The sequence below is a fragment of the Hermetia illucens genome, chromosome 7 (assembly GCF_905115235.1).
Source record: "Hermetia illucens chromosome 7, iHerIll2.2.curated.20191125, whole genome shotgun sequence".
Classification (NCBI taxonomy): domain Eukaryota; kingdom Metazoa; phylum Arthropoda; class Insecta; order Diptera; family Stratiomyidae; genus Hermetia; species Hermetia illucens.
The window spans coordinates 12906873-12932275 of NC_051855.1; the positions used below are offsets into that span (position 1 = coordinate 12906873).

Consider the following 25403-nt stretch of genomic DNA (forward strand, 5'->3'; position numbering starts at 1 on the left):
TCTATCCATTCTCCATAAAACCCGCATGTTTTTCTTTTTTTTTTTCTAAAATGATTCTTCCATCATCTCATCAACATCATATACGTCTTCTATCATTATTATGATTGCCCTGAACCCTGAACTCTGATAATTCTGTTGTGGGTGTTGGGGTAAAACAGAAATTTAAATTTCCCCACAATTTTCCCGTTGAAAATGCATCTTTCCACATTTTTTTTCACCTGTCGTCTGATAGTATGCGAAAATGAAAAGAGTTCCGCCCAGCGGGAAATGATTATTGAGATACTTCATTTGTTGGTCCAGTTAAAGCAGATGGTTACATGGTTATTAAGGATTTAGGGGTACAAAAGGGAAAGAAATGGTCTAAAGGACGAGTCGTTAAGAAGAATGGTTCCCTTGATTAATCTACAAAAGGATAGGATTATGATAACTTCGGCCTTGGGAATTGGTGAATACCATTTTCGATTCTTAGGATATTTCCACATGGAATTGTCATGGAAGGACATGGAATACCTATAGTTCTGAATCACAGTCAGAGGAGGTAAGGACGAGTAATATGGTTACCCTCAACCTCCGTGCTTACACTTGAATTTCTTTTGGATGTCCCTTGTTTTTCCCAGGGAGCCAGCCAGACAGTCTAGTCATTTAGTCAGTACTGGAGGACGCTTATATACGGTATAATCCGGTGTAAAGGAAAGTTTATTGGAAACTGTGATATATTAATCGTGCGTGCGATGACCAATAGATGGTTTTTTATATAATAAATAAAGTGATTTTTTTATAATTATTTAATATTTGAAGTATTGGTTACCTGATCTTTGATAGTGCCTGGGTTTTATGGGCATAGTTTTTTTAAAAAAAAAAGAGGAACTCTACTTTGTTGATACATAGTCAAGAAGGACATATTAATTGAATGTTAGTAAATAATGTAAATATCTTTTAGTGACAAAAAGATATTCGTTCCTTCTTTTGTGTACGTTAAAGAAACAGTCAAACGTTGACTTTCAAAGGAAGTTTTTCATGGATTTTTGCGCTTATATCCTTACTGAACTGCGTCCCCTTTTTCCAAAATAAAATGTTGTTATTCCATAACGAAAAGATTAATTATATTCTTTGTGAAAAATCCAGTATATGACAATGATGAAAACTATAAAAAATTAGGTGATCCAAATATTACAATCAGTATCCTGAAACAATGTCTAGCGCTGGTTTAAACTTCATTGTACTGAAGGTAAGGTAATAGTGAATAGATAGAATACATATAATTTCCTTTTCAATGTTTTAGCGAATATTGGGGGGCTATGTGGAGGAATCTATTGATAGAAAGTATCTTTTTCAAAAAAAAAGGACAGTTTAGCCCCTTATAACCTTATTACAGAAACACCAAACGCTTCTCCCCAGTTAAAGGACAACTTGTGGCGGAATTTTCTGCAAAAGTATAATCTCTGAAGCACACAAATTAGATTATCTATTTCTAATGTTCAAACTTCCCTTACCACCTGCATACCGTTGCCTTACCAGTTAAGGCCAACCGGTCGATTAAGAAGGAACCTATTCAATTCTATGAAGTATAATCATTTTTACTAACAACCAAACATACAATCCCCCATTTTATCATATATTCATATAAAATAAATGACAAAACCCTTAAAAACTGCAGCAAAAAACAAAAAGATAAATTTAAAAAAAAAACCAAGCTCAGACAAAATCATTCTATGGGAAAGATTACGAGACTCATCCTTTCTGCATCCCACAATAGTAAGAAGCGGAACATTTAGGATCTCTGGTCTCTCCTACTTACTTCATTGTAAAAGATAAACAAGATGCGAGGGAAAGACTTCACTTAGCTTCAACATTACAGAATACGAATGTAAAGCGTAACACCCCACCATGTCCTTCGCTCTCCTAAGCGACCATATCAGTCTCCTCTCGCTTCCTAAGCAGCCTTTGAATCAGTATCTGTATCTGAATCTGTAAAAGTGACATCAATTCACCAATGATATCTCCCACATATGATCCAAACTTTCGTCCTGTTTAACACCAGTCAATCTATATCCTACCATCGTCCTTAACCGCGAAATCTGCAGTAAATAGTGCTTGCGTCTATTGGCTATTCGGGAAGCAGTTTGAAAAAGGACGATATAATATAGAAACCCATAGCAACGGTTACTATACAACTCAGCCAGGGAGTCTGAACCTTTTTATTCGCCCTCAGTCTGGCAACTATCACATATCCTGCGCTTGAAGCTGAATATTAAGTAATCCTATCATTACTCCTAGTATCCTGGCTAGCATGGCGCAAACGAAGGCTCACGAGGAAGACAATCTCCAACTATTCCAAAGCAAACGGAAATCAGAGGCATAGACAAACAATGATTAAGAAAAAAAAAGGATGAAAATAAAATAGCTTTTCCTTAGTATCTCACAGATATCAAAATAGCTGTTGTAGATATTTGCGTAAAGTGCCACAACTAGCGACAATAACAGATACACGACAAGTGCAACGTTGGAAAAATAACCCACTCATCAGAAGCATCATCATTGTAATCATCCTTATTCACACACAGGAGCCCACGTATGCCTTACTCCTTTCCATTAATTGTACCTCTATCCTGTCCCTCATGGTATTGCATCTCAGAATGGTATACACCCACCCTGGTCCCTTTCGTAACGGGCACAAAATAAGTAGTATGTCGCATTTTTCCCGCTTCTGGAACTTCTGCTCCTTTTCCCATTCCATCTTTTCTTCCTGACAGTCATTTATCCAGGCATAAGGCATCGTCCTCCATCTATTTTTCAAGTTCCAAATGTCTACTTTCTCTTTTACCTGTGTGGTTTCCACCTAACATTTGCGTGGTTTGGGGATCTTGAGAATTCTTTCTGCTAACGGGGAAGAAAAAAAAAGATTGGATTACGAGCAAAAGGAATTCTCATCTGTTCGTCATATGGAAGAGGGTCCTTTTTTTGATTGAAGATATTAAAGATATGCAGATATTTCTTTGTGAATCAATGTGTGTAGATGCAATTCCTGTATAAGTCCGGTGCGAACGTTCTATTCTTGTAACTCCATCCCTCACAATTGATGCTGTCATGCAAGTCGTGGACGAGGTTCGACGAGCCGGACTCGACGGGTGGTGCTCCTCGTAACACTTGACGTCAGAAACGCCTTAAATTCCGTAAGATGGAAAGACATTCAAGGCACAGACAATGCTTTCAACGTGCCGAATTATCTCTTACGGATATTGAGGGACTATCTGAGGAACCGCCCCCTGATCTATGAAACACTAGAGGGTCAAAGGATAATGGAGGTCACGTCGGGGATACCACAGGGACCCATGCTAGGGCCAGACCTCTGGAACGCTACCTATGACAGTCTACTTAAACTCGACATGCCAGAAAAGTCGCGCCTGGTCGGCTATGCTGGACACACTGTCGAACAGGCGCAAAGCAGACTCCGCATATTGATGCCACGGGTACGCTGATGGATGACTACTCATGGTTTCAACCTTGCACTGGAAAAAACCGAAGTAGTCATCCTGACTAAGAAGAGAATTCCGACCCTGCGTCCCGTATCGTTTGGCGAGTCGATAATCGAGTCAAAATCAGCGGCAAAGTAACTCGAGTTGACTCTTGACTCAAAGATGAACTTTTTTGAGTAAATCAAAGCAGCAGCGAACAAGGCTGCAGCTGGAGTTTCGGCGTTAAGTAGGCTAATGGCAAACATTAGGGGTCCTAAGTCTAGCAGGCGACGTCTCCTGATGACTTCAACGCAGTCTGCTTTACGGCGCAGAGGTATGGGCTGACGCTCTTAGCAAGGAGGTATATCGTAAACGCCTCCCGCAAGTACAGAGACGGAGAGCTTTGCGAGTGGCGTCTGCGTACCACACTGTCTCTGAACCGGCCGTGATGGTGATCGCGGGAGTGATCCCCGTTGCCCTTCTTGTTAAGGAGCGTCAAGCCATATACAAGCGCAAGGGAGATGAGCCAAAGGAGGGTTGCTCGCGGAGAACAGCAACGCACCGTAGACGAGTGGCAGATTTCGTGGCAAAATGAAACTAGAGGCAGATGGACTGCGCGGCTCATCGGCTATATTTAAACAATACAGGGGATTTCTCTCCAGACAACATTGTTGAAGAGATGCTGAGGAGTGCTGACAGGTGGAGGAGCCGGATGGCAGGGGGTTGCTTGAACTGACAGTTCTCTTCCTCCTCTCCCCTCCCGTTACCCATTGGGGAGTTCCGTCCCCACGTACTCGAGGAGGGTGATCAGACCCGAGTCTGCAAGGAACTCATCTGAAATGGCTCTGCCACGAAGCCTCACCGGAGGTTATCTGGTATCATGGGAACCGGGATGGCCCTCTGAGAGCATATGCTCCAGGAGAATTCCTGGAGGATGTGTTCTCGGCCCGGTTATTTGCGGTTGGCCCTCTAGTGGGAGTTTCATGGTGGTTGTGGTTATGCCTACATCGCGGGCAGAGCTCCTCGGAGCTCAAGCGTGGAGTTGCGCTGTACAACTCGGGCGCCGTATCCCTTAGTTGCGGCAGAGGTGTTAGATACGCCTCGCATCCACTGGTGTGAATGCTGAGCTTGCACTCAGTATAAACCAGGACCGCTGTGCTTGCATGGGGGGGCTCTGATTGTGGTCACAAAATCAATCCGCGTCCGAAGAGGACCGTGGGAATAAGCCTTCACGGCAGGTACTCACGTTAAACCCCCAGTACTTTCTCCCCTCCCGTTGGTGAAAGGAACTCCCTGATTTGAAAGCTCCACAAGGCGGGAGAGTTTGGGGCTAGCCCGAAGTAATGTGACAAACGGTTCCAAGCTACCTCTCTGACGATGGGAAGGTGTTTAGTTGGTAGCCCGACGTCGTACCGAACCGGGAGTCCAACATTGCGTGCGTAAATGCATTCACCTACCCTCCCCCCCCCCCCCCAAAAAAAATCCCTCATCGATATTGTAAAATTCATTCGTTGTAATTCTACCAAATCTGAGTTATAATCTTATGACCAGCTTCCAAATCGACGACAAGTCATTCAACACAATAATGGGCACCTATATGGTTGCCTTTTCCCCCTTGGTGGAGTATGGGCGCCTATGCGCCATCGCTCGCCATTGCTCTACCATGATCCGGAAAGTAAAGCTCGAAGTGTGGCAGGCACATCAAAACCGCTTCGTGTCTCTGTCGGTGTTCATCAAGGAAGGACACTCTCACCCCCCCCCCCCCCCTTCTTTGTTATTATTATGGACACTGTCAACGGATGATGTTGTCTTAACGCCTCATAGCAAAGCAGCTCTCCAGCAATTTGCGCGAAAATGGAATAATCGCCTCATGCCACACTATCTCAGATTGACTCCGAATAAAACTGAATTTTTGACCACTGATCCTAATGGAACAGTCAGTGTCACCCCCATTGACCTGCTTAGAACTGAGCGATTTAAATATCTTTGGTCAACGCTATCAACCAATGGAAAACTGCCTTATGAAATGCTTCACGCATTGGCGCAACCTGGGAAAAGTGGCGTTCCACAACTGGTATCCTTTTTGATCGACGAATCTACGAACGTCTCAAATCTAAAATTTGCCATAGTTTCGTTCGCACTGTTATATAGTTCTAAGTGTTGGCTGACTATGAAAGACAAGGAACGACATCTTCCAGTAACGCCTTGATCACATCCTTAATGAAAATGTCCGCGATCGATGTGAGTATTCGGATAGCAATGGCCATATCTTCATTTGCGAGGCTTTAAAGGCAATGGATGATCTTGTAGGACGATACCAATTCATCCGGTTAACATACTGAACAGTGAGGAGGAAACTCCTCCTACCTGTAAAGACCGCATCTTCACAAGGCATTAAGCTTCGTTTTGAGTCCGCAGGTGAATACTGTCAATTTGATTACGGCTAAGTTTTGCAGACGAGAGCGTGAACGATTAGCTCTGGTAGTACTGCTCCTCTCTCAACTATGTGTGAGGGTAACAGAGGGACGTTACGGTACCAAGGTACTGAGAAATCTTGGTGTCTAGAATAATGAAAGCAGAAGAAAGAGGTGACAGGCCAGGAATGTTAGTATTTAGAAGCTTCGGGAACAAACGAATTACCGATTCTACTACGGGCTTGGTTCCGTTTTGTTAGAAATTTCAATTACTAAGGTCAGAAGGATAAACGAAGTGCAATATTTTTCGAATAAATTTGCAACATTTCGAAGCGGCCACTACACTGATCTGTCGTCTGGATCAATGACTGCTCTTGGGACGACCCACTCGTTCGCCATCTTCGGAGAGTGAATTCCATTGCATGGCGTAGCCCGCTATGCAATTGTCGGCCCTCTTTTAAATGTGACCTATCCACAGCCACTTCCGTCTTCCGATCACAGTGCATATGAGTGAAAAGGCTGTGCGCGAACCAAATTCTTCGTTTGACATAGCGTCAGGCCAGTCCACTCCGATGACATGACGCAGACAATTATCGACGAAAGCTTGGAGCTTTTGGGTTACAGTGGAGTTAATTTTCCCGATGTTCTAGCCGCGAGATGTTTGAAAGACCGCAGAACATTGGGGAAAGCTGTTTGTCACTTCGAAATAAATGTACTGACGACCGTGAAATCTTCCAGTATCTTCCATCGTTGGACCACTGATACTAAGGACTCCGCAGCAAAAGTTACGTCAGGAATAGTGCCCTCGCAACCAGATTGAGTACTACCGGTATTTAGGACCATGAGTTCTGCTCTGGTGGTCATCTCTAAAATCGAAATGGCTCAAGAATCTGGTTGAAGTACGACCCATTCGAGGGCTCTGGTGTTAAAGTTTCTTGCGACTAGAATTCTTCCTCCCGTGTTTCTAATCTCGCCCTTTAAAGCGACGAGCCTATTGCGAAAAGCTTGTATAGATTCGTTCGGTGTGAGGTAGACGCTGAAAAACGTAATTTCTCCACAACGAACCTAAACGAAGCCTTCACCTCGACCATTGCATACTCGCAAGTAAACCGTGTCTTGTACCCAGATGACAGCAGCACCAGATATATCAGCATACCATGATGGTGAGCTCCTGCATGGGTACTATTCGCTGAAAAGCAACAAGTCAGCTCTTCTCTTTTCCACCATCTGCCCCGTCAGGTCGGAGCACTTGCATTCCTATGCATGTTTGCTTGCAGGATATAAGTCATGGGGCTTGACTTTTCGCTTTTTACAGCTCTTTCGTGAAGACCTGGCAACGCCCAGAACCGGGAACATGCATCACATCTTCTTTGTGCAGACCGCAGACCTTGCAAATGACACACCACTTTGCCAAATCGCAAGTCCTCGCGTTGTGCCCGGATTCGCCACACTTATAACGCAAAATACTTCTATCCTGCCTCTTGCAAGGCCCTGGTATATGTTCCTATGCGCAGCACCTAAAGCAGCGGATTGGAACTGCTCTACGCTTTATTCTTCATCTTTATTTTCCCGCAATGGAGAAGTTAGCTCCTCGTCTCCTCAGGGACAGTGACAACGGCCAATTTTTGTCCTCTAGAGTTGACAGACGTAACTCCCATCTTAAGGTTGCTCACACCTAGATAATCCCTTTTTGTCGCCTCCTCCAGCTCTTCGGTGTTAGTGAGACAATTCAGGGCCCTTACTTTAAGGGTGCACATGAGTTCTAGGCTGCAAACTACTGGTTTCGTGCCTAGAATGCTCTGAACTGTCTCGCAAAATGGGCTCTTCTTTTCAGTCTTCGATCCAAGCTCTACAAGTATATCGCCAATTCGCGTCCGTCAGATAGATGTAACATCTATCCCCTCCTCCTCCCGGTTTGGCGTCGTTGCGGACTTCTCGAAGAACTACCGTGAAAGATCTACCTTCGTCCGACTTAATGAGAATGCCTCTGACCGTGGTTTGCCCATGTTTTTTTTTTGAAGCAAATCTTGTAGTAGTCGACTTCGATTTTGCTATAGTAGAGCCACTGCTGTCGCTATTCAACTTCGGTTGTTGTTGCTGAATTTTCTCCTGTTTGCACCGCTGCTTTGTCCGCTTGGTTACCACTTCACGGAATTCGTCCTGCTGCGTCTTCGTCGGCAGATCCCCGCTGCTTTCCCCTCGCGTCCTTTCGTCGATTTTTTGTTCCTCCTCTGGCGAGCTGAGGGCACTAGAGGCTGCGCTAGCGATGTGCTTTTTCCTCAGGTCCTTTTCGGCCGTCATCAATAAGGTCCAGCAATTCCTCCATCCCCATCATGTCCCATTTTTGAGCCCCATGGAGATGTTTCGCTGAGCGATGGTAGCAGGCTTCATTTTTCGTAGGACCCCTCGCCCTTTTTGAGTAGCCTTTCTAACCTCTACTTTTGCCTTTTGGATGAGGTCCATCCTCTCCGGTAAGACGACTTGCATTTCTGCCTGATTGGGGAGTTCGTCACCCTTTTTTTCCGAGAAAGGAGTGTCGGGCAGCTCGGAATTTGCCGGCCCCTTTTTCAAACTCGAATTCGATGCTGCCTCTTCTTTTTGGTCGCCAGGACTCTTAGCCTCTAGCCTTCACCGTTGAGACAGTGGGCCTTTCTACATTTTTAGTAGGTGACCATCATAAGTTGGCGCTTCTTGCAAACGGATTTATAGTGGGATCTCCTATTTTAGCTGCCAGAAGCAGTGAGCATTGTTTGTTGCTGCTTCCTATAAAAATTTCGGCTATGGCTTACTAAAATCCCATAGCTCTGCTTTTGAAAACGATACAGAAGGCTTCATTACCGATGTTGCCGTAAAACCCCCGATTCTTTGGGGTTGGAATACTTTACAATGAAAACTAAAAAGCTATCAACCCCGCAACTAGTGTCATAGTTTAAATGATGATGCCTTTTCAGTTAGAAATTTGTTTTCTGAGCAGTCACTCAGTTGATATCTTCAACACAATCTCTGTTTTAATGAAAAAAGATATATGAAAAGAAACATGACCTATTTGCATTTAGATTTGCTTTTTCCATCTCAACATCAGATACACAATTCTTAATTTCCCCGTGGTTTACTCCTATCCTATTTAGATAAATCCCCTCCTTTCTATTAAAGGATATTGACATAGAGCTACCAAAGGCAACGAAAATATAAACCTCATTTCATTTTCCGTATCCAATTCGAATAAAAGCTCTCTAATAAAGTTGCTGAGTTAAATAGCGATGAACTGTGTATGGCTACCATTAGAAATGCTTATTGTAGATACATAAGTCTTTAGATTTTTAATTGCTGATCTAGTTTCTGCTACTGCATATCAGATTGATGAGTGAATGGTTAATTTTCCATATTCAAGCTGGAAAAGTGTTTGTGGACTGATTCTATTGAATAGATAAGATTTGAAATTGCAAAGAGAGAAAGAAGGTGAAATGACAGCAATTTATAGCCCCTCGAGGACAACTGTATGCACAGTCAGACATTAAACCTTGCATTTTCTGATTCATATGCATGTCCCATAATTTTCATCGTTTCAGATTAATGATATCGATGTTACGGGCTTATCACATGAGGAGATTATACAAATTTTCCTTAAAACTGAAGATCCAATAATAGTTAAAGTACGTCGACGCCGCGCTGAAGACGGTACTGACAAATTAAGTTTATTCGACAGGTACCAGCAGCAAACCAAAACGATGAGCGGTTGTAAAATTGCAAACAATGTAGAATGTCAAGCAAATTTTCCAATCTGTAATTTGATAGAGCATCATCACACCGCGATAACAAATAGCTCGAATAATACAGAATGTTGCCACCGCTTGATTGATAGTCAAACCATTTTTGCGCATTGTTTGGCACCTGAGATAGACATTGAGGTAATTTGGGAGACTTTTTTGAGATCAGATGATGGGGTCTGTAGATGTACTAACGTTTAAAAAAAATTTCCATTTTATAATATCTTTCAGGAAGTGACGCTACGAAAGTCACGGAGTGACGAGAAACTTGGCCTCACGGTGAGTTATAGTTCTGTGAATGGTTCAACATCGATCTCCGCGTCAGATGAAGATGAACCAGATAGTGATAACATAATCGGTGATCAAGAGGAAGAAAATGTAAATGAAAATAATGATGATAATACATGCGGTGATATTTACATTTGTGATATTCTGCCGGATAGTATAGCAGCGCGTGATGGTCGACTACGACAGGGCGATCAGATAATTCAGGTAGATACTTTCAGTTTTTATTAGATACAAAATTGGTATATGCGGATGAGGGCCCGGGTTCGAAACCCGTCAAGAGTATGGATGTTGACGTTTGGCAAGAGAAAATAAAATGAGCCTACCAAAAATCTGGGTGCTGAAACTACTGCTCTTCCCCTTCAAAAATCGCACACCCTCTCCACTCATCAGTGACGCTCCTTGGTTACACTATCATCACACTCAATGCTGAAAAGACAAGTGATAAGCTCACAGCAGCGAGTCAAACACAAACACCCATGTCGACTAGGATTCGAACCCAAAGCAGCGAGATTGGGAGGCTGACTCTCTACCCCCTCAACCATCGCACTGTCTAAATATGATAAATAAATACTATACTTTCGGTCCAGTTCGGAGTCAGTTCATCTAGATCGGATTCGCCAATTTTCTCAGTTATATGCTTGGTCTGGGCGGAGTTAGTAGGCTTTCAAATCATCACCTAGCAAATCAAACCATCGTTGTAACGGTCGACATATGGATCAGTTCCCATTCACTTCGATGCTAAGCCCAATGTTAGCTAAAGAACTCTTGTCGGCGCGGATTACATGGCCATTTAGGAGGATTTTTGTGCACGGATCGAGGATTCCATGGAATTTCCAGTTGAACTTTTCACCCCGTCCTATGCAATTTAACAACGTTTTCTTCGTTTACTTGCGGCCGTCCACGCCGCGGTATGGTCCAGAAGGAAAGAACGTTTGCGCGCCAGCCTCGTGCCAAGCCCCCATCCGCGGCGGCATTGTAATGTCCCGGCCGAGGCCAATTCATTACTGGAATGCGATCGTGATTTATGCCTCCGATGCGCTGCCACATCACTTCGCCCCCAGTTAAAACCAGATTCAGCAGAGGAATCCTGGACGTGATCCTACCAATGAAGTTATTGGAGGAATCTGAAGCTTCGCAGGCGATTTTTTGGAGCATCCCCGGCTCGGCGAAAACCTTCAGCCTCGACAAGGAGATCCAGTTGGATCCGTCCCGAACGACGAGCTTAAAGGTGTGCTCCCGTCGTTCCAGGGCTTTAAAGGGGCCCTCGTATCGTGCGTGCAGCGGCCTCCGAGGAGCGCCCATCTTAATGAGAACTTGCAGACATGTCTCGAGCTCCCTGGGAGTGTCGTGGAGGTGGAGTAGGCCACAGTTTCGAAACCGCGTCCCTGAGCCGGCACAGCTTGTTGGAGTCACTTAACTGATATCCAGCACAGAGTCGGCGTGAAGTAGCATATTCTCTCCGCACACCATCTCCGCGGGGCTGGCCGTAAATTCCTCTCGATGACCTGTGCGAAGGTTGAGGAGGACGAAAGGTAAGTATTGTGACCATGACGGATCGTCCCGACGCATTAAGGCGGCCTTTAGTGTCCGATATGAACGTTCCAGCATCCCATTGGACTGCGGATGGTATGCAATAGCCCTGTGACGTTTGAAGCCAAGGAGCTTGCCTAACTCCGAGAAAAAAGTAGACTCAAACTACATTCCCTGGTCTGTGATGATTACTACTGGTACAACAAAGTGCGAGATTCACTCTCGACAGAGGTCCTCGTCACATGATTGTGCCGTAATATCAACCATATTTATTGCTTCAGGCCACCGCATAGACCTGTCGATGATTGTGAGGCAACACTTATATCCGTGCGAGTCTCCTAAAGGGCCCCGATGATGTCGAGGTGGATAGTGTGGAAGCACTTGATCGACCTAGGGAATACACCTACTTCCTTTCTAACGTGGTTGTTGATTTTGCACTTTTGGCACTTTGCACTTTGGAATGCACTATTTGCCCCCAGAATTTACGTCCTTGTTCATGGAGGGCCAAAAGTGTTTTCCAGTGACTAACTGGTTCGTTGTCCTGCTGCCTGGATGGGCAAGATCGTGTATTGCGTGAAATACTTCCCTGCGAAAATCAACTGGAATGGATGGTCTAAGTCCCTTCCCTGAGTTCTCGCAGAGTAAATAGGGGTTTGAACCAAAGATAGGAAACTCCTCGAACTTGTGTTTGGAATTTGCCTGCAGGCTCTGAAGCTCTGCGAGGTCTTTTCATGCCCCAGCGTTTGTCGTATAATCGACCGCGACGGGGACTATGATTTCCAAGATGCGAGACGAAGCGTTTCCAACGACGTTGTCTTTTCCAGACAAATCTTGGATGTCGGAAGTAAATTGGCTGATGAGGCTCAGTTGCCGAAGTTGACGAGGAGATGCTTTGTCGCGAAAGTAAGCGGCTTGTGGTCCGTGAACACTGTGAAGGGCCTGCCCTCCAGGGAGAAACAGAAGTATTTAATGGAGAGGTACGCGGCGAGTAGCTGACAATCGTAGGCGCTGTAATTACGTAGAGCTGGGTTGAGTTGTTCCGAAAAGAAGCTCAACGACTGCCAGGTTTGATTCACCCGTTGGTGAAGAGCGACGCCTAACCTGTCTCTGAAGCATCAACGAACACAGCTAGAGATGCAGTAGTGTAACATCAACAAGCTTTCCTTGACCTGGACGGCCTCAGTAGACCACGCAACCTCGCGGGAGTCTTTGGTTTTAGGCCCAAACAAGTAAGCATTGAGGATCGCTTGTTGATGGGCTGTCTTGGGCAAGAAACAACGATAAAAGTTTAACCTGCCCAAGAACCTTCGCCGTGGTTGGCAGGGGAAAGTTCTTAATCGCTTCAACCTTGTCCGGCCTCAAGGAGACCTTGAAAAGTGCATTCTAGATGGTCCAAGTGCTACGATTCGGAAGAAGAAGCGACCAAAACATCATCTATGTATATGAAACAAAAGTTTAAATTTCGCAGGATGGAATGGATGAATCTCTGCACAATATTGCACAAGCCGAAAGTCATCCTGGTGAACTCAAAGAGTCCGAAAGGTATGCAGGAAGCCGTTCTTGATATGTTTTCCGGAGCGACAGGCATTTGATGGTACGCTAGATTCAAGGTCGTAAAAATACGGTAGTTTGTAAGTGATTGCACGAAATCATGGATGATCGGAATAGGGTATCAGCCGGGAATTGTCTGAGCGTCCAGACGCCAGTAATCTCCGCAAGTGCTCCATCCGCGGTTTGGCATAGGGACCAAATGAAGTGGAGATGATCAACAGCTATTGGAAAATAATCGAAAGAGTGTCGTTTTCGCAGGTGGAAATTTTTCCTGACGACTTTAAAGAGGTTGCAGTGTCTATTAATACCTTGTTCTGCAAGTCCACCAACAATCCATAGTGACACAGGAAGTCTGCACCTAAAATGGGGGGCTAATGTCCGCCAAAATGAATCGCCACGAAAATGTTCGGCGCAGTCCGAGATTCACGGTCACTTGCCTGCAGTCATAAGTGCAGATAGGAGAGGAGTTTGCGGCAGCCAATCGTAAATTCTACGGAATCAACGTATTTCGACGGGGATACGGCAAGAATCGACACCTCCGCGCCAGTGTCGACTAGAAAGCAACGCCTATTCAGAGGGTCGAATATTATAAGGCGACGTGGTAATGCGTTTCGGTTAGCCATCGCCGAGACACCCAGCGAGTTGTTTGTATTAAAAGTGAATTCAGTGGTACATTTAGTCGCTTGAGCTCCGAACGGTGGTACCAGCAAATCGTCGGGCCGAGGTCCTTTTCGCAAAGCGGACCTCGACCGTGACTGCAATCGAGATCTACCTCCCGAACGCAAAGTACCTACCGTCGCCGTAAGCTTAGAGACTGTGCCCGCCAGTGTCGTTCCCATTTCCTTGAGGTCTTCCACCACCCAACGTGATTCTCTCAAGACTTCCGCGACCATGGGGCGTGCGTATACCTCGTATACTTTATCAACCGTGGTAGACAACACCTCCAGCGACTCCAAATCCACTCAGACCAAATTAGCGCTGGTGCTCTCCGGAACCACTGCAACCAAAGGAACTTCGAGCCAACCTTATTTCGCACCCACCTCATTTCTCGAAGCACCTGATTGGAGGTATAATTGCCCAGCGTCAGCTCATTCAGTAAGTGATTCAGCTTCACTTCCTCACTCACTGACAGCTGGTGTATGAGCTGGTCCTTTACCCGACGTAGGAGCAGTCCTCCAGCAAGTCCGTGACGAGTCCAATTGTCTCCTCGTCGAGACCGTTTTCTCTTCTCCCGACATGACAGCTGGGGAGTGAAACCGAAGCGCTCACCGCAGCCATACCATTGAAGACGTCTCTCTTACAGAACTGTAGACTTTTTTGAATGCTTTACTCGCCTTTTTACCACCAGTCCTTTGAAGTCTTGTCAAGATTTGAACTGTAGCATTGGAGGTCTGGTCTCAATTTTACATTAAATTATCGCTTGGCAGTGGCAATGTCTCTTACTGTCATTACAATGTTCACCTTCATGAAGCTGATTTTTCGACTGAACCAAGTACTATATGAATAACAAATATTACTCTTCCATTATCACAGATAAATGGGAAGGACATATTAAATAAAGACGAAACTCAATCACTTTTTGCAGAAAACAAAAATTCAATAACATTGCTTGTCAGTCGATGTGTTTATACGGTAAGTATACCATTTAAAACGAGACTAAAGGTTAAGTATATTTATGAAAGTCAAGTGGCCTTAAACCTCTGTCTACAGAGTGTCTCGTTGACGATGGTAGAAATTTTAATGGTGGATAGGAAAATTGTATCATAGAATGGCCACCGTATCTTTTATTGTTACAGAGCTGTAGTGTTTTTCGTGAATAATGGCAAAACACCGCGCCGGTCTTGAAAACTACTCAGAACAAACGCAAGGATTCGCGTGCACCTAAAGCTATAACCACATGCGAGCTAAACTGAAAGGAAAACTAAAAAAAAGACGGCTCGGCCGCGCTCGTGGAGCTGTCAATTTCCGAACCATTCCGGATCATTCTTTTTTCTGCCTCAGATGTTCAGTGAGGCGCGGCTTCTGAGATTCCCACCCTTCGTTGACATATTCAGGCCATTATTTTGGAGGATGTCCCTAAAATATGTGGGGCCTTGAAATTTTAGAGTTGTATTTCGTAAAATGACAGGTGAGGTATCGAAGCGCTCAAAGGATCCTCTCACAAAGGCGTGCAGTCCTTAACGGTCAACTTATCCAATTTCTTTTAGGCTCTGGAGCCGGAGTCTAACTCCCGAATAAAAGCGAGAGAGTAAGCTTTTCCTTTGGGACAATATGCAACAGTTTTCCAAGCCGAAGTATATGCGATCCTAAGGACCGCGAACTGGGTGATTGACGAGCGGTTGAAGGGAAAGTGCATCGCAATCTGCAGTGATAGCCAGGCTGCATTGAGGGTGTTGGGTAGCCCTTTGATCACCTCGGAAATCGTTCAGGAATGCAGGAACCGTTTGAGCTCTATCTCTAGATTCAAAACGATGGAAATACTCTGGGTACCTGGTCGCCGTGGCGTAGAAGTAAATGAAACCTCGGATGCTTTAGCGAAAGAGGGGTCAATCTCTCCCATGCCGGGACCAGAACCAGCAATTGGAGTATCAGTAACATTGGCTAAGTCTGACTTCAAAAATTGGGAACACGCTTCCTACAATGAGAGGTGTCAGAGCCTAAATGTTTGCTAAACACACCAAACTTTTCATGTCAAAATCGAACATGCGTACCGCAAAGTTTATCCTGTCGAAAAGTAGGAGGACTTGCAGGAGTATTGTGGGCATTCTGGCAGGCCATAATTCACTAGCTGAGCATATGTTCTGAATAGGAATTATTCAAAATGATATGTGCACCTCCTGTAATGAGGTAGCGGAATCTACGGAGCATTTCTTATGTGGATGCCTTGCCTATGGACGCATCAGACATTCGGTCTTCGATGCCGATGTTCTCCAGTTGCGACGAGTAGCATCACATCGTCAAATCTGTAATCAAATGATTGAGGGAGTGGAAAATTGTGATTTTATTGGGGAGGTCTATCCTTTTAACACTATTCATGAAAAACGCTATAACTCTGTTACGGTAAAAGATAGAGGAGTCATTCCATGGAACAGGTTTTCCCAAAGAAGTGGTGCTATCCACCATTTCTACTATCGTCAACAGGACACGTATAGTAGAGATTATTCCAGAATTTCATAGCATATTATACGCCTCTCGATTCCTCAGGACGACGAGTTCCTTGATTCCGCCATCTATTGCGACGAAAAGGATCAAAACACGGGTTTATCCCTATCTATCGACTGTGAGCCAAGTATTTATTCATCTAAATCATCTCTACATTCACTGACCGAACAGCAACAGAAACAATCATCCCTACATTCACTACCTGAGCAGCAAAAACAATCGACCACATTACAAACTATTACAACCCTCGATACAAATACTTGTGATCATGCCAATATACGAGCTCAACTTGAATCCGTGAACAAAGAAATATCCCTGTTGAATTCACAGATTTCTAATATAAAATTTCAAAAGGATTCCACACAACAGCCCCCACATTCACCGCAACCTCTGGTATCATCAGTACCGGGATCATCCCTTCGAATTATTCCATCCCTCACTCAAACCTCTACAATTTGTTCGACTAAGCCATCCAAGATTCCGTCAACGTCTCCAATAAATCAAAAAAGTAATAGTACCAATGAGACTCCTCCCTCAGCAACTTCAAATGTGAAAAAATCCTTGGCGAACTCCAACGACCAACCAGTGCATCTTCAAAAGCCACCACTGTCAGCTCAACATGTAACGACTTCGTCAAATGTAGCTTCCATCACTCAACAACCCTCCAACAAAACGGGCCAATTTATGGAGATTGAGCATATTTACGAAACAATTCCTGAGGACTCGGAGACAGATTCCTACTATTGCTCGCCATATGATGAACGTAAGGATCAAAGCCGGATTGAACAATGGCTCAAATCGCAGAATGTTAGCGATAGTAGTGGAATCGGGGGTGATGTATCCAATAAACCTGCGATTTCACCCGCAATGACGGGAAGCTTATGTCCACAGCAGCCCCAGATAACGATCCTTAACAATTCGGGAACCAAGAAGGAGTTCAATCTGAATCAAACAGCATTAACCCGAATGTATAGGAATAACTCAAGTGGGGATGATTATGAGAACAGCTCCAGTGCCTATAACACAGGCGACTCTTGTACAAGTAACCAGCTAACGTTCGAACTGAAGGGCGATGACAAAAATAAGAGGTTCGTGAATTTACCATATTACTTGACAAAACCTGTTCAATTTCATCAAATTTATCTTCCTACAAGCAGCAGTTCCACCCTAGTGAGCCGGCCATATAGCCGCCAAATTGAGGCTTTCGACAATTGCAAGCAATGCCAGCAATTGCGATGTCGAAAGGAGAAACCAAGTACAAAAGGAGGTGCCAAGAAGTTTTCAAATCGAGCTGAAGGTAACCCCTTGCGATCAAAATCAGACAAACACACAAGCTAACTCCCATAACTTCCCTAGTTAAAATGAACTCCGAATTCGACCTTACAACCCGCCTGCACCAAGAACAATACCAAATGCAAAGCAGAGGGTCATCGTCATCATATAAAAATTCAGTTACCGGAGAAACATCGAAGACAATCAAAGGTCAAAATAAATTACTTCGACGAGCCGTGGCGCATAATCAACAAAAAATTAGCGAAATCACCAGCACAAATTATTTATCCCCGAGTTCAAGCCAATATCAAGTATTTCGAGGCACGACAAACTCTAGTATTGAAACTAGCGGGCAGCAGCAGGTAAAGTATTTTTCAGAATTTCCAGGGGGTTGCGCGCTAGGGTGGTATTGATTCGGGACACACAACCACCTAAATAAATCGCGGTAGCCGCCCCATCTTAAAGAGTCCCGTCTCCCTATTTTCATATCATTCATAGACTAATTACAGGGGCGACCCCCCTCTCCTACTCCATTACAAATCGCGTGACAATTTCCTTACCAATAAGCCTATTAACAACATGAAACTAACCCGGGGTTCCGTAGCCTCTTAATGGAAGGGCGACCGCTACGAGTTGTTAGCGGACTAAGAAAGGAAGCCTGCATACCATTTTTATCCCCTCCTCCTCCAGGGATGAAGTTGGTAAGTTGGCGTTCAGGTTCACGCCTCCGATGTGCCCCCACATCACTCCGCCCCCAGCAGAAACCGCGCGAGTTCAGTGGAGCAAACCGACCGCGTGATCCCGCCAATAGGCTTACCAAGCGAATCTGATGCGCCGCGGGCGACTCCTCGAAGCGACCACTCGCAAATCGACACACCGCCTCGGACATCGAGCCTAAACGAGTGCTCGCCTCGCTCCAAAACCCAAAAGGGGTCCTTGTACAGTGATTACAGCGGCCTCCGAGGAGTGTCCACCCTAATGAGGTCCTGTGCACATGTCTCGAGATCGCTGGGAGTGCTGACCTCTGCTGTCACAAGTCGGGACGGTGGAGTCGGTCGTAGCTATGAAACCACGTCTCTGAGCAGACGCAACATTCCTGATGCGCTTAACCCTGCTCTGATGTTCAGCACAGGGTCGGTCGCGAGGCGCAGATTCTCCCCCTACACCATCTCCGCGGGACTGGCCATGAACTCCTCTCGGTGTGCAAGCACCGCGACCACAATGGATCGTCGTGAGCCATAAGGGAGCCTTCAGCTTCTGGTGCCAAAGTTCCAGCATACCATTACACCGCGGACAATATGCATTAGTCCGATCCCATTTGAAGCCAAGGAGCTGTCCTAGCTCCGTGAAAAGAGAAGACTCGAATTGCATTCCCTGGTCCGTGATGATTACGGCTGGTACACCAAAGCGCGGAATCCACTCCCAACAGAGGGCTTCGGCACATGATTGCGCCGTAATGTCAGTCAAAGGTATTGCTTCAGGCCACCGCGTAAACCTATCGATGATTGTGAGGCAATACTTGTATCCGTTCAAGTCTCACCAAGGTCCGATGATGATCCGAGAAAAATGATGATGAAATGGGCGGCATGGAAACGCCTTTCCCTTTGCTAATCAGCGCAAGCCTTGCCACCTTCCAACGAGCAGGGTAAATGCACTCTTTCAGGCAAGTGGTTTGTATACCTCTGCTAGAATACCATCGGGTCCCTGACACTTTCTTATTTTTCATAGAGAAGACTGCCAGTTCCAATTCTTTTACAGAGAAAAGTGGACAGTCCTGGACACTTTCCGTTCCGACGTCATCATCCTGTACGGGTTGCAGAGGGAATAGTGCCCGTACAATGCGGGCCATCTGCTTGGCCTTAAGTTTGCGCAGAGCCCCGATTTTTCGGGTTACCAGTTTGTAATCGAGTCCCCACGGGTCACCATTCACCTTTCCTCCATTCGACCAGATCCAGCCAGCAGCGAGCTTTGCTCCTGTTTATTGCGCTGCGAAGTTTCCTTTGGGCTGATCTGTACCCGGTCATTATGGTACATGCCTCCTCCCGGTCGTTTAGAGGTTGTGTTAAGCGGCGGAGTTTGTGACACTCCTTCCGAAGTTTTGCAATTTCCACCGTCTATCAATACATAGGTTTGCCACGTCTCGATACCGTCCTGGGAATGGAGGCTCCGCAGGCCGTCGTTATCAGGTTACGACAATGTCAGCTGCAGCGCCATCACCCCCAGGAGTACCTTCCACCGTGGCCCCACATATTCCAAGAGTTTCGACAAACCTCACGGTGTTCACTTTCGCAACGTCCATGCAAAGAAAGAGCGCCGGGGTGAGGCACACCGAGAGTTTGTGTCCACCACTTCGAAGGCAATGTATTGATGGTCGCTTGACGAGAAGTATCCCAGAAATCTGTACCCGTCCACCAGCGACACCAGTGACTCCGAAGCGAAGATTACGTTTGGGATGCTTCCCTCGCAGCCTGGGCGCGGCAAAGTTGGTGTGGATCCGGTGTTTAGAACTACCAGTCCTGTTCTCGCCGCAATTTCGAGAATTCGTTTCCCGCTGGAGTCTGGGTGACGCATGCCCCATTCATTCGTCACCCCCAACCAGGATCTGCCCATCCGTGCCTAAGATAACGTCCTCGATAGCATCAAGTCTGCATCGAAAGTTCGGCATCGTCTAATTCGGCGTGAAACAGACACTGAAAACGTTATCTCTGAACACCGAATCCAGACAAAGCCGCCCCCTCGGCCTTGAGTAAGAACCCTAAGGAGGATACTATCCCGAATCCATATGACAACGATACCTGATATGTCAGGGTGCCATGAAACTAGGTCTTTGTTTCGGTACTGCTCACTGTACAGTACTAAATTAGCTCTAGCCTCCGCAGGGAACTACGCTAGCAACTCGAGACCGGTTGCACTCCAGATGCGAATCATGTTGGCCGCGTCCTAGCTCTTTCCAGTTCGTCTCTAAAGACCAGACACTGCCTCGAGCGCACAGTGTGTGCAACGTTCTTATCAGACGCGTCACGACCCCTACATAGGACGTAGTTTTCCTTTTCATTGCAGGTGTTCGTTTAATGGCCTGACCGACCGTATTTGCGACATGTTGACTTTTTGTCAGGTCCCCGACAAGTTGCAGATGTGTGCCCATAATCCAAATATCTGTAACATTTGGTTGGGGCGGTCCGGATTCGTATCCTACACACTACCCAACCAATTCTGATTTTCCCGTTGTTTAGAAACTCCCCCCCCTCGCGTATTCTTCGGCAATTTCTACCACAGCGAGTTTTCAACTCGGGAGTTCGCAAAGGAGATACCAATCCGAACATTGGTTACCTCCTGACATTCGCGTTTGATGACCTCTTCTGCCTCGTTCTTTTCTGTGAGGCAGTCAAGGTCTGGGATTTCTAGAGAACACATGGGTTCCAGGCTGGGAATCTATTACAGCAGAGCCAAGATAAAGCTGTACACTGCCATGAAAGAATTTGGTATGCCGACAAAATTGTTGAACCTGACCACTGTGCGAAGCCAGATAAAAACAGCAGGATCACTCTTGAGACCATTCAACATCAACGAAGCCTTATCATGCATTCTCTCTAACCTGGCCCTGGAGAAAGTAATTCGCGATGCAGATGTCAATGCAAGAGGCTCCATCCTCTTTAAGTCCATCCAAATACTGGCTTACGCTGACGATATTGACATCATGGGAACAACAACCCGAGATGTACAGTCTACCTTTCTCCAGATCGAGTAGGCGCCGCGAGATCTCGGGCTGCACATTAATGAAGGCAAGACCAAGAACGAACAACAAAGAATCGCCCTGGTCAAACGAGAACAACAAATATAGGAGAATATTTCGCTCGGAACGTCTCACCATAGGGTCAAAGCTTTTACAGTACAGGACATCAATTTTGCCAGTCCTTATGTATTCCCCGGAGACCTGGGTCCTTAGCAAGAAAAATTGCGAACTCTTGGCCGCGTGCGAGAGAAGAGTCATCCGAAGAATTTTTGACCCCCTACATGATGATGAACGATTCCATAGCCTACATAACGATCCTTTGAGCGCTTTGATCTTTGTGGGCGGACCTTCACGGTCCATTTAGCCAATTTGTTAAATTTTATTAACCAACATGTCCCTTCAACGAGATCACGGGTCTCGCGACCTTTATCGCCTTCCTTCCACGCTACCTCCAGGTCAATGGAGCTCAGTTGAGCTTGACCTGCCAGCACGCCGTGACGACTGACGGTGGCATGAGGCGGCGAGGAGAGATCCTGTGGGTTGGGTTGATCCTTCCACGCAGGATGCTAGGGCGACGGACGCTTCACGAGTTGAAGGATTGGTTCGAGAGCATTTTGTCCCGCTTCGAGACTCGACCCCGAACACGCACTCAGTGCATCAGGCAGCTCAACATCAGCCTGCTTCAACTCGTGCAGTACATTTTGAGGACAGACGTAACAATGGTCATAATAAAGACAATTTTTATATACATGACCATAAACGTGACGTTGGTTTTTACGGACTTGACGACAGGTCCGAATCCGAGAACTTTCAACGACATGACGACAGATCCGGACTCGACTATATGTACGATTTTACCGACTCTGACGAGGACGATTCGCCGTATGGATGCCAGGCACGACCGCTTAATACCAAATCAGCGGATCGTGTTTATTCAATTTTGGCATCCTGGGACTTGGTTTTTGATGGCACATCCAAAACTTTGCCCATCAACCATTTCCTGTTCCGCGTGCAGGCGTTGACCAACACAACCTTACAGGGGGATTTCGGCCTGCTGTGTACTTATGTACACACCCTTTTCAGAGGCAGAGCAGCAGATTGGTACTGGGACTACCATCAGTCTGTCGGACGAATCGAGTGGACCTCTTTCCGTGAGGCTCTTCGCCATGAGTTTAAGGATTCTCTAGATGATTGGGATATCCTTGAACTGATGCAAGACCGCATGCAAGGTCCATCCGAAGATTTCGACAGTTATTATAAAGCTGTGCGTTCGCTAGCCAATAGGCTAGAAAATTCCTTAACGGAAAACAAATTGGTAGAGTTGCTACGTCGTGGGCTGAGACCAGACGTTCAGAGGCAACTTCTCTATTTTCCGGCTAGTACGGTTCGCGAGCTGCGTAAGTTAGTACAGCAAAGCGAGATTTTAGAGGAGCGTCTCTCAAGCAGGCTCTCTCACCAATTACACAGCTATTCTGCTGAATCTGAAGAGGGTGTTGACATAAAAAACATCCCAGGAAATCCTCAGTCTGAGATTCATGATCGATATTTGGACTTGGGTCTGCTGGAATTGTCGGCAGATTGGACATTTGTTTGAAGACTGTTGGGAGGATCCCAAAGTCGTTTGTTTTGTTTCGGTTGCGGGCGCCCGAACACTCGTAAGCCCGTATGTCCGAACTGTCGAGTTCCAGAGCCCAGCCCCAGCCATCAGGGCGTTCCTGCATTGGACGCACGTGACTGCGCAGGCGTTGTGACAACATCTTCCACAGTAACTCCGAAAGTTACCGTGTTGAAGCGGTCCGATAAACCAGATTTGACCTACCCGGATTTGACCCCACGCATCGGAAAAGACACGTTGGTTTTTAGTAATGAAGCGTGAGGGATCAAAGCGCTCAAAGGACCCCCCCCCCCCACATTCCCGAGCCTGGCTAGCACAGAGGCGTGCAAGAACGTGTCGACCGAGCACTTTGATAGAGCTTCAATCTTTGTGGGCGGACCTTCACGGTTGGGATAGTTCTGCCCTCTAGGTCGTTATCGGCCACTCAGGATGATCGACCTGATCTCCTATTTCCACTCGTAACATTACATACTGCACCAGAGTCGACGATTGTAAAATTTTAACTTGCTATTATAGAAACCCATAGGCGTGGTGTATTTTGATCATTCTTCTACTTATTAAACCTTTTTGTAGCTCTCGTCCCAGGTACAACCTTTGACAATCTCATGTGAAACAACTTCTGAAACAGCAAAATTTCCTGAAGACGACAGCACCACAATGGTCTGGAAAGTGAAACGACGAACAGATGGATCACGATATATTGTCCGTCGACCAATACGCCGTGCATCAACATCATCTTCAACAAATCAATATCAACAATACTCGCATCATCAAGAAATCCGTCATAATCCGGAACAGGATCAGATACTTTGCAGCGCAACTGGTGGTGGTATTGTTATTCAAGACGAAATAATAACAATTACCGAGGCATCATCCAAGTCATCATCACATTATCGTCATTTATCTAACAAACAGTCGGAGGGCCGACTAAGCCGCCCACAAAATAGTGAAATAAATACAAAAGAACGTAAGCAAACAACGACAATCCAGACACATCAACAAAAACAGCACCAACAACAGCATGAACCAGTGTTTAGTACAAGTTGTAGTCGAAACGGAAGCAGCAGACATATCCAGAAACAATGGGTTATTTAGTAACAAAATAGTATTCAATTTTTAATCAATTATTTTAGTCCAAGTTTTCTAGCTGTTTATACATATCAACCTAAGTAGAGAATTCCTTGTAAAAAACCGATAATTTGTAATTCCAACATTCACTCGAACTGTGCAGGCTCGAGGAGTGGGGCTAGAAATATTGGTTGCTATTTTAGTTATCGTCTTTTCGGGAAAATGGCAATTAGAACCGAAATTCATGGGAAAAACCTGGAAAAGAATGACTTAGATAGTAAACAAGTCAGGAAACCAGGAGCTAGACGTTTCAGGGCCTATGACAACTTTGTTAATAATAGTGCGATTACACCAAACTTGGTAAGATCGCGCCTTATATTACTGCAAAATTCTATGGTTCTAGGCTGAACTTAAGGAGGGTGTCATAGTCAACTATAATTTGAAATGTCGGCATGGGGGATATCTCGGAGCATAGGCACCGGATAGTGACCTCTTTGAATTTTTTCAGAGTTTTCAGGCTCTTAGAATGGATCCGTAACCCCAACCTGGAGGACCAGTTGGTACAATTTGTCCCGTTTTTAGGCGCAGGAGACTCGCCTTCATCCTTCTCCGTCTGGAGCTTTTCGATAAGAAAGAGCTCCCAGCGGTCACCACGTGGAGGTGGAGATAGGGTTTGGTAGTAGAGCTGTCGGTGTTGGTTCAGCAGGCGTTTCCCAGGTTTTATGCTCCATCGTAGGTACCAATCCACGTTTCTCCTTGGGACCTATACTACCCGCCGCACCGATCGACAAGTGAAGAAAATGCAAAATGGTCTAAAAAAAATATGATCGTGAAACGAAGCGATTGAGTTCCAAAAAAGAGCCTGCCAGCCCTGCTCACAGCCTAAGTATTCATATATTTGTTACCAAGTCCAGTGACCATTACATGGAAACCCAGTTTTTTGTAAGAGAAAAATCTCTTTTTAACAGACTCATTGGTACTATCCCAGCCCCTTTTTAGACAACCACAAACATACATGTCCGTGATTCGAACTGAGGGCTCGAGGTCAAGCTGACATAATTTTTCCTATATTTATCACTTCTCAGCATGATAAGAAAACGAAATACATCTTATTTTACCAGGAAAAGATTGCCAGAGAGAGATATCCTTACAAATGACTTCTATATATTCCCATCAATAGTCACTGGACAAAAACCTGCAGCAAATTATGACCGTAAGATAATTTTATCTGTAGATGAACTCGTTTTGGAACGATTATCCACATTATTACATTTTCAAAAGATAAAATGGACGAAAACTTGTTGTTTGAATTCTGTTATCAATTTCAAGCATTTATCTGTGATAAAATTATAATGAATCAAATTATGTACGATTGAAAAAGGCATCTAGTCTAAAAGTGGCCAAAGAAAATAAAAACTAGAACTGTAGAAAGAAACCCTTGAGGCTGAGTCTTATTTATTATTTTTAATACGATACGTCTCTCGCAGCAAAATGTGGAAGATACGAAACACAGCATCAGGAAAATGTGCCAAAAGGGAAACAGCAAAC

General features: G+C 45.3%; 1 protein-coding gene across 2 annotated transcripts; it reads left to right on the forward strand.

Moving 5' to 3' along the window:
- Positions 1 to 666: 666 nt before the first annotated feature.
- On the forward strand, positions 667 to 24063 carry LOC119660899 (slo-interacting protein 1-like). Of its 2 annotated transcripts, XM_038069837.1 has the most exons (9): positions 1185 to 1228; positions 9439 to 9522; positions 9576 to 9777; positions 9868 to 10128; positions 14539 to 14637; positions 16210 to 17255; positions 17325 to 17464; positions 17524 to 17801; positions 23361 to 24063. In XM_038069837.1, the coding sequence occupies exons 3-9, from the start codon at positions 9598 to 9600 to the stop codon at positions 23880 to 23882; spliced, it is 2526 nt and encodes an 841-aa protein (XP_037925765.1). In that variant the 5' UTR covers positions 1185 to 1228; positions 9439 to 9522; positions 9576 to 9597; the 3' UTR covers positions 23883 to 24063. The 2 variants fall into 2 exon arrangements, with proteins under 2 accessions (XP_037925764.1, XP_037925765.1); XM_038069836.1 differs by having other exon boundaries at positions 667 to 1228; positions 9439 to 9777.
- The last annotated feature ends 1340 nt before the right edge of the window (positions 24064 to 25403 follow it).